General features: G+C 38.2%; 1 protein-coding gene across 1 annotated transcript; it reads right to left on the bottom strand.

Annotated features, from left to right (window-relative positions):
• Window positions 1-4,882: 4,882 nt before the first annotated feature.
• LOC121792396 (transcription factor MTB1-like) lies at window positions 4,883-7,605 on the bottom strand. The gene is made up of 2 exons (XM_042190318.1): window positions 7,284-7,605; window positions 4,883-7,165 (listed from the first exon to the last, which is right to left on the bottom strand). The coding sequence occupies exon 2, from the start codon at window positions 6,938-6,940 to the stop codon at window positions 5,120-5,122; it is 1,821 nt and encodes a 606-aa protein (XP_042046252.1). The 5' UTR covers window positions 6,941-7,165; window positions 7,284-7,605; the 3' UTR covers window positions 4,883-5,119.
• Between the last annotated feature and the right edge of the window lie 2,143 nt (window positions 7,606-9,748).

The following is a 9,748-nucleotide window of genomic DNA, read 5'->3' as shown; positions in this document are numbered from 1 at the left end:
TTATTATGGCAAGATTTTAAGTGATTTTATTATCTAGATCAATTTCAAATATATAGATGGTAAGATTGAGTAGATCGATGTTAAGTTGATGATTCTTGCAAGCTAAACCATCATCATGCTTTGGTTAGTCGCCTACATTTTATCTGATAAGAAAGAAGCATCATATGCATGTGTTTGAGAGACTGTCAATTCTAATACTATATGAAAATCTACATAACAATGAAAGAAAATATTGAATAGTAAAAACTAAAAACCATTACTAATAAGTCTTTCGAAATCATCAAATTAACATGGCCCACTTCAAATAGGCCGTCTTCCTCAAAGATGGTACAATTGAATTTTATTTAAATTGGAACCAAAATTTTCACAACTTCGTTTGATAGTCACTCGCCTCTGTTATTTAAGTTTCATGGCTTAACTATATCAACTAAAAGAAAGACATGGCATTCTATAAGGGTATCCACTATAAGGCGGACACGCCCAATAGCCTCGCCCTAGTTTTTGTCCATAGCCCCAATTTTGTTGTCCATAGCTCCAAAATTCTATTTCCGCCACTATAGTGGACACCTCCAATAGCCCCCAAATTCCAAATACAAAATTCTACATTTTCACCGCCGCGTCCTCGCCCCGAACGCGGCTATCCCGCGTCCGTCGCCCCAATAGCCCCCAAAAGTTATCCGCCCACCTTCTCCACTATAGCCGCCCGCCCACCGCCCCCAGACGCGGCTATACCCATAGTGGACGCCCTAAATGAGTGATTCTTAATTCCATTCCCCCAAGAAATGGAGGAGTTTTGGTGATATTGGTTTGTAAAACTTGAACTCAATTTTATCTGCAGAGAAGAAAAACACAACTAAACCAAAGAGTGCTCTAACATAAATCTTGAAGTATCATAAATCCATGGATAAATTGTTTATTGGACAAAATGGGATCAATTGTTTCCTGGACAATCCCAATTGCAATCAAGAGTGTTATATTTTTATATATAAATAAACATAATTAACCTCCATCTCAAAGCTAATTAACCATGAAGGGCATGTGTTGAAGAGCTCCAAAATCAGGATTCAGGATTAAGCATAAAACATCAATGTTGGAAATCAAGATCGGAGCAAGATCAAAACGATTCAAGAACACGAGGATATAATGTGGTTCGGCGTAAGCCTACGTCCACGGACAAAATGAGAAAGAATTCATTGATGATCAATGGATACAATGTAGAAGAACACTCTCATATCGAATACAAACGGGAACTATGAACACTCATTCCTCTCCCTCAATCTCGCTCGAAACACGACCCGGTTTCGAGAGCACATAGCACAGATTGCAATTGTATTCTCTCCGATATGAAGCTTCTCTCTCTCCTCTTGCTAAGCTCACTGCACACACTACTTATAGGAAGAGTAATCCATGCTCAATGCTTCAAGATCACCAATAACCGATTCTTGATAACTATCAATCGGTTGTAACCGCCGTCAACTTCCGTCAACCGCTAACCGCTACCTTGATCAAGTCTCGATTCATTCTACGTGTTTCACCATCTCAAAATACTCGAACAATCCTCCACCTTTTGAGATGATTCAAACACTTCCTTCTCTTCTATGACCTCTGTCCGGCCACTCCTTCGATCTTCTTGAACTTTGTCGATCCCATGTCCGCGTATCGCCAACGCCTTCACCGGACAATAAAACTTCCACCTCAAAGATGTCGGATGTGATCTCAATCAAGAAGCTCTCCAGCCCTTCCCATTTCAACACACCCCACAAAAAGCACAGTCCAAGAAATGACACTTCTCTCAGGCATTTCGTCGAACACCATCTCAGTAACATCAACTCCCTTGCAACATCACACTTCCCCAGCTGACTATTGCTCGAGATTAACACATTCCAAGTGATAACATCAGGCTCTAGACCTTTTCTCCTTCATCCCAGCCACTAAATCCAACGCCCTTCTCGGCATCCCATTCTGCGCAAAACAAGCAATCACAGTGTTCCAGCACACCAAATCCCTCAGAGGCATTCTATCGAACAGCTTATACGCATCCTGAACCGCACCGCATTTGGCGTAGAGGTTCATCAAACTAGTCATGGCGTACAAATTCGCGGACAATCCGCTCAACACCAGCTGCGCGTGAATCTCTTTTCCCCTTCTGGAATCGAAACCATCCTTCTTCACTCTAACAACTTTTCCCGAGTGCGAACGGCGCACGCGCCTCGCCTCCACGCCTCCACCTGCGGCAGCCTCCTCCAGGAACCTTGACATGGTTGTGCTCGAACACCACACACGAGTTCTGACCGGGAGACTTCGGCCCGGGAGATTTAGGCGACGAAGCCACAGACAATGACGACATCACTTCCGCATTCTGAGACGCTATTTTCAGCATCTCCCTCTGCTCCTCCGCTCTTCATCTCCTTTCTTGTTGTAGCCAAGATCTTGCGCCTTTCTTTCCTTCTTGGAAACTCTGTTTCTTCCCTGAGAACTTCTCAACGTCAAGCCTTATCGTGCTCATCTTCTTTGAATCTGCAACTCGCTCCAGAAACCGATCGATGCAGAATGCGACTTCAACTGCGATCCAGAAATAACCTCGATCAAGAAACGCGATCCACCGCTTCTGATTCAACACACTTCTGTCAAAACTTCTCTAACTGCTTCCAGCAACAGAGCATCTACGCGTGTTCTTCAAATCAGTGTTTTCTCGAGGCACGTGTGTAGCACACCACCCCCACAACAGCAGCTGCAGCAACGGCCAAACCTCCGACCACCAGCCTGTTCTTTTCTTTGAAGCCATCCCTCGTTTCAGCGTGAAGCAAAGCATTGCCATTAATAAAGATTTCTGCAACCGTTCTTTCCTTCGCTTCAAACCCGGTGATCACCTTCTGCTTATCGTCCAACCATCTTCTCCAAACCAGTCCTCAGCTTCTCCAAGACCGTTGCGCATTCATTTTCGAATTGATCTCCGACTTCTTCCAACGATTCTCCTCTTTCCCACAGACGGTACGTCCACGGACAAAATGAGAAAGAATTCATTGATGATCAATGGATACAATGTAGAAGAACACTCTCATATCGAATACAAACGGGAACTATGAACACTCATTCCTCTCCCTCAATCTCGCTCGAAACACGACCCGGTTTCGAGAGCACATAGCACATATTGCAATGGTATTCTCTCCGATATGAAGCTTATCTCTCTCATCTTGCTAAGCTCGCTGCACACACTACTTATTGGAAGAGTAATCCATGCTCAATGCTTCAAGATCACCAATAACCGATTCTTGATAACTATCAATCGGTTGTAACCGCCGTCAACTTCCGTCAACCGCTAACCGCTACCTTGATCAAGTCTCGATTCATTCTACGTGTTTCACCATCTCAAAATACTCTAACAATCAAACTCAATTAATCGCTACAATTTAAAATTTTTTATTGAATAACATCTCAGTTTCTGATACTCCTTCGTCCACGATTTAATTAAAGATTCATTTTAACTTTGTACGAATTTTGAAAAATTGGAGTATTTGACTATGCGAAGAAAAATGCGTGAAAAAAGTTAGTGGAAGCAGGAATTTGAGTCTCACTTTTAGTTTTGTTTTATAATTAATTATGTGTGAAAAAATTAGTGAAATATGGTGTCCACATTCCAAAAAAGTGTAAAAAAAATAAATGGGTCTTCAAGTAGTGGACGTCCCAAAATGACAAAATGAATCTTAAAAATGGATTTTTAAGTCTGGGACAAATGGATCAATAAATTGTAATCATAGGATTTAAATTATGTATTTTTTATCTTTTAACAAAATGTAATTTAAAGATTTCAATGAATTTTCTATTTAATTAAATTGGGATAGATAAATTACAGCTAAAAATAAAAAGAAAAAGCTTAAAATAAATAGAAAAAATAAAGACAAAAAAGGTGAGACCCATAAATACTCCATATAAATGAGTGGACGTGTTGTTTATTGATTAAGGAATGAGGTAAAATGTCATGGTGTATTTAAGGAACGGGGTTGTGAATGACCAAAAGATGTGTTTTCCTTATTGTTTTGTCTTTTTAGTTGATAGAGAATATGTGAAGAAAAATGCATAATACGAAGCAGATATGATTTTTTCATGAATCATGCATTAAGTTAGAATAAGAAGAACTCAGTCAAATAATGTTTACGGTAGAAACATATGAAAAAGGTTCCATGGTCTAGTCTAGTGGTTAGGACATTGGACTCTGAGTTCAAGTTGAAAATTATATAAACCCATCAACCTAGGCTATCATCATACGTGTAAACAATTTACAAGGTCACGGACGAAATGCTACCTTGAGTTCTATTAATTTCAGCCATAAAATAAAAGCTAGAGAAAATGGAAAAGCAAAAAAACTAATTTGTAGGCTTTTGAATTTTGCTCACGTGTTTCCTGCATTTTAACTCACGTTATTCGATTTGCACATAATAAAATAGTAGTAGTACATGTATTTGTGGTGTGCGTGCATTCACACTTATCATGTGGAATATTCATGTGGATGCAATTCATCATTGACAGCTTATTCCAATTTATTTAATTCCAGATGGGAAAATAAGGGCGAATATCTATGTCACTATCATCAACATTTCGAATAATTACATTCATATTTAGACGCGGAATTCACACTTAATAATTGTTCTCAAGTTTCATCATTTTTTCTAAATTCTGCAAATTATCATTTTAAGGAGTTCTATTATTTTATACACTTTCACTAAAACATATTAATTATAGAATACGGTAAAACCAGCATCGTATCCTAAGTATGCTTTCTACAAAAAACTAGATTTTCTATCTTTGTATCTTAACTAGATTAGAACAAGTGCAAAACTTAGAACACAAGAAAATGAGCCAAATCAGATACACATATTCCAAAAGACCCAAAAAGAAGAAAATAAATAAGGATGATATCTAAAATTGATAGGTTTAATTAATCTTGACTAAATATGTATAAAACTATAAGCAACTAGAGATTTGCTATCCTAGAAGACCAAAACAAAGTTTTCCTCCCCTATTTCTAGCATTAACTGCTGTATATCAAAATCTCCTCAAAAGCTTCTATGATGATACACTGCAAAGCAACTAACTTAATTTGTTCAACACCATAATTCTATTACCCGAGAGATAACTGATGGGGTGATCTGGATCTACGGGAAAATGCTTCAAGCAGCTTCTCCCTAGTTAACCGTTCGGATCCAAGGGATTTGACAACAAATGTGTGGAACACTCGCTCACTCCCTGTAGCCATTTTTGCATCGACGATAGTTGCCTGTGCATCATCGATTGCTTGGATGACTCTTGATGCTGGGTGTGTCTCCAACGGGCAGCTGACCCTAACAGTGACTTCTTCACGGTCAGCTTCGATGTTGATGCTCGAAGCCAGCAGGTCTTGTTTTTCTCTGTTTGAATAAGTTTCTGAAACAGATGCTTCTCTCGATATGCTGCCAACTCCTTCTCTCTCAGACTCCATGTCCTTCAGCTTCTTCTGCAGTTCTGTTATGTAAGCAATAGCATCTCCAAGGAGAGAAGCTTTATCCATCTTAGAGATATTTGGTACAACAGCTCGTAGAGCGTAGAAGCGCTGGTTCAGTTTCTCCCTTCGCTGTCTTTCTGCCTCTACATGATTCAAGGGTTCGTCTCTTCCATTGGCAGGCTTCCTACCACGCTTTCTTGGCCTCTTGTCTTCTGATAGGCCTGCAGCCTCTTCCTTGCATGAAGCCTCAACATCTGAAAGCTCAGACTCGAGACTCTGCGGATGCGGGGTTAAAGGCCTTGAGGTCGCTCCAGTAAAATCTATCTGCATTTGAGCCGACTTTTGATGCTGAAAATTATTTATCATGAATTCTTCTCTATTCCCGTTGACAATCTCAGCAGGCCTTTTGGCTGGAGTCTGAGGACTGTAAACCTCTAGTGGATTCCCTCTCTTTAAATTGCTATACTGTGTCCATGTAGCGCCATGAAAACCATTGCTATTGTTGGTAAATGGTACCTTGTTCCTATTTCCACTTGCGTCCCAAGTCCTTTCTTGCACTTCTGGTTTCCTAATGGAAACATTTTCCCTGAATTGCACATTACTGGACTTCAAGTCCTGCCCAAAAATCTTGGGAACAACTTCTGGTCGGTCACGAATAGCCAGGTTAGGAATGTGGCCATTCGTCTCTTTTTTGTTCATTACTGTCGCCAAAGCCGCAGCTGCAGTTTGCTTGGACCTGTTGAGTGAAGAGAACGATGAGAAGGAAGATCCAACCATCTTGACTAGCTCCATACTTTCTGGGATGCATCTGACAGACCCTAATTCAAGCACCCCAACATCAGTTGGGATTAAAACAATAGTTTGCATGCCAGCCGACTTTGCAAGGAATGACCTAACACAGAAATCAACCGATGACTTCAATGCATCGAGCAACCATACATGCCTGCTAGATCCAAAACACCTCCCAGGGCCCCCTTCACCCCTAGGAAAGGAAAAGTACATTGAAGCTAGGAAGAACATCTCAGTGTCCGTTACCTTATCCAATCCAAACGCGTAATTCTCCTCACCGCCTCCTCCAAACAAAGTATGCAGCCTTTGGAGAACCCTTTTCCTCATTGTCTGCTGAGATTCATCCTCAAGCCTCATTTTAAGAATTCGAGTAACCTCAGATTCCTCATCCACACGAGGTTCTCGACAACACCCATCCCCCCATCCCAACACCAAATCCCCAGCCTTGGACCTAGAGAGCTGCCAGAAAATTGCATAATTCCAACTAAAATTGGAAGAATTTGGGCGCTCAACAAGATCTGCAAGCTTATTCTGCAAATTCTCATCATTCCCCATCCCCATTAATGAGCATTCAGCAGAAACCGAGCTCGACGACAAGTAATCAAAAGCCTTAGTTCCCAAAACCGCCGCCGCCATCGCCTTATCCTCATTACTCCAACCGACAACCCCCATACCAATTTCTAATCCCAATTCTCAATAGCTGTTCAACTTCAAAAACCAAATAACTGAGAAGAACAACAAAAAATCCAGTACTTCCAGATTGAAAATTTCCAAATCACGGAATCCAAACTCATCCAACAAACCAATCCAACATCACTTCATCACAGAAATTGAACCTCCACTCTTCAAATCCGAATAAGCCGCAGTTCTTAGTCTCAGATCTCAAACACAAGGCATCTACAGAACATGCATGTCCACAAACAAGGCGAAAAAAAACTTTCAAATGTAAGCAAAACATGAAATTCGGGAACAATACACAATCCACGAAGAGCAGGAATTGAATGAAATTGCTCACCAGTATCTCGAGCTCTTCCACTTTCCTAGAAAGTATGTATTGCTAAGAGACTATAAGAGAAAATCAGAACAAAATAATCAGCAGCAGAAATAAGAAGAATTTATTTCTTGCCTCTTTTCACTTTTATTTTTGGAAGAGCAGATGAGAAGGAGATGATTTCCTTTGATGTTTCTAAATTTTCTTGCCCAAATTGCTGCATGTGTATTAAGTTTGGGTTTGAGGTATTCTGAACAGTGAAAAAGTAACCATGGTTACTCTGTGTGTGTGTGTGTGTGTGAGAGAGAGAGAGAATGTGCAGTCGGCAACAATCTTGTTTTTTCTTTTTCCTTTTTCCATTTAAATCCTGTTGAGTACATAAAGCTATGTGTGAGCCACGTTTCATAGGTGTAATACATAATGGTAATTCGATTTTTATTAGTGTTTTTATTTTTTGGAGCTATGACATGATTCATGATATTATTAATAGATAACTTTATTAACAAACTTGTTTATGAGTAAAAGATAGGATATGAAACATTACTGGATAATTTTGGGTTGGAGAAAATGACACTTTAGAAGCACCCCTTTTTCTATAAACAGCTAGTTTGTGTTACACAGTGTTTAATCAATCAATCACCAGGAATTATGTAACAAATAATAATTTTAGCTTTTCCATAATAAGAAAACTTCATCCCATATTTTAAATGTGTCTATTTTGAAATTGAAGTGCCAAAAATAGTACTGCTAATTTCCATCAAGAATTGTACATGAGTGTTAAATGTGGAAATGATCAATGAAGTGTACAGGTGAAAATGGGGCCAATATTAACTCAAAGTGAGGGTGCGTTTTATGTTGAGTTAATAAATGTGTTTAATATTGTAGTCATAAATAACCTGGGAGTACATATTTCATTTAGCTATCGTGTTGAATAAATATTGGTACAATAGTAATAGTATTAAATACTCGTTTATAGTTTAATTAAATTAATCACTGGATTCACATGGATTATTAGTTTGTAATCATGAATCACTAAACTCTTAACTAAAAATAATCAAGGGAAATTAACAACCTTAAATTATAAATATGGACTATAAATTTCGAACCTATTTATCATCCACCTTGCATTTTATGCATGATACAAATAATATAGTACTACTACAATTATTTTTTTAAAACGAAAGATAAATATCAAGATAGATATTTCAGAATCTACAAATTTAGAGGTGGAGTCGGTTGAGGGAAAGATAAGATTTAGATGAGAGAGTGAGCATGAACTGGTATTTTATTTTTTTTGTTAATTTTGTGTTTCAATATTTATTTTTTATTTCAATTTCAATTTCAAGTGGGCTTAGGCCATCCACAACGCTGTTCCTATACCGTTCCTAAACCGTTCCTTAAACTACTATTTGCGGGCCCCACTGTACTTTTTTACTCCATTCCTTAACTAAGGAACGGAACCTGCAACCCTCCGTTCCTTAACCGTTCCTTAACCGTTCCTTAAATTACTATTCATTCAATTTCATTTTTTATTTTTATTTCCAACTCAATTCAATTAAAACAAACACACTTTAATAAAATTAAAATAACATTACAACTTAAAATTCAAAAAAATAGAAAAAGACATAATTAAAATCCTAAAAAAATAAAAATTGACATAATTTAAAATACAATTTTATAGAGACAACCAAGAATAAGTTTGTCCCACATCGAAAGTGGAACATAAAACATTCAAGGATGTCTCTATAAAATAGAGACAACCAAGAATGAGTTTGTCCCACATCGAAAGTAGAACATAAAACATTCAAGGTTGTCTCTATAAAATAGAGATAACCAAGAATGAGTTTGTCCCACATCGAAAGTGGAACATGAAACATTCAAGGATGTCTCTATAAAAGAGAGACAACCAAGAAAGAGTTTTTCCCACATCGAAAGTGGAACATAAAACATTCAAGGATGTCTCTATAAAATAGAGATAATCAAGAATGAGTTTGTCCCACATCGAAAGTGGAACATAAAATATTCAAGGATGTCTCTATAAAATAGAGACAACCAAGATGAGTTTGTCCCACATCGAAAGTGAAACAAAAAACATTCAAGGATGTCTCTATAAAATAGAGATAACCAAGAATGAGTTTGTCCCACATCGAAAGTGGAACATGAAACATTCAAGGATGTCTCTATAAAAGAGAGACAACCAAGAATGAGTTTTTCCCACATCGAAAGTGGAACATAAAACATTCATGGATGTCTCTATAAAATAGAGATAATCAAGAATGAGTTTGTCCCACATCGAAAGTGGAACATAAAATATTCAAGGATGTCTCTATTTTATAGAGACAACCAAGATGAGTTTGTCCCACATCGAAAGTGGAACAAAAAACATTCAAGGATGTCTCTATAAAAGAGAGACAACCAAGAATGAGTTTCATAAATTCGCAAGCCCATCAAATATATATGGGCTAATACGAATTTCTAGTATTCATTTA

Source organism: Salvia splendens, chromosome 2, assembly GCF_004379255.2.
Source record: "Salvia splendens isolate huo1 chromosome 2, SspV2, whole genome shotgun sequence".
In the NCBI taxonomy this organism is placed as follows: Eukaryota; Viridiplantae; Streptophyta; class Magnoliopsida; order Lamiales; family Lamiaceae; genus Salvia; species Salvia splendens.
This window is presented reverse-complemented; position numbering and strand designations above follow the sequence as displayed.

Excerpts from the sequence above, each read along its gene's own strand:
- LOC121792396 (XM_042190318.1), bottom strand. The coding sequence starts at position 6,940 with ATGGGGGTTGTCGGTTGGAGTAATGAGGATAAGGCGATGGCGGCGGCG.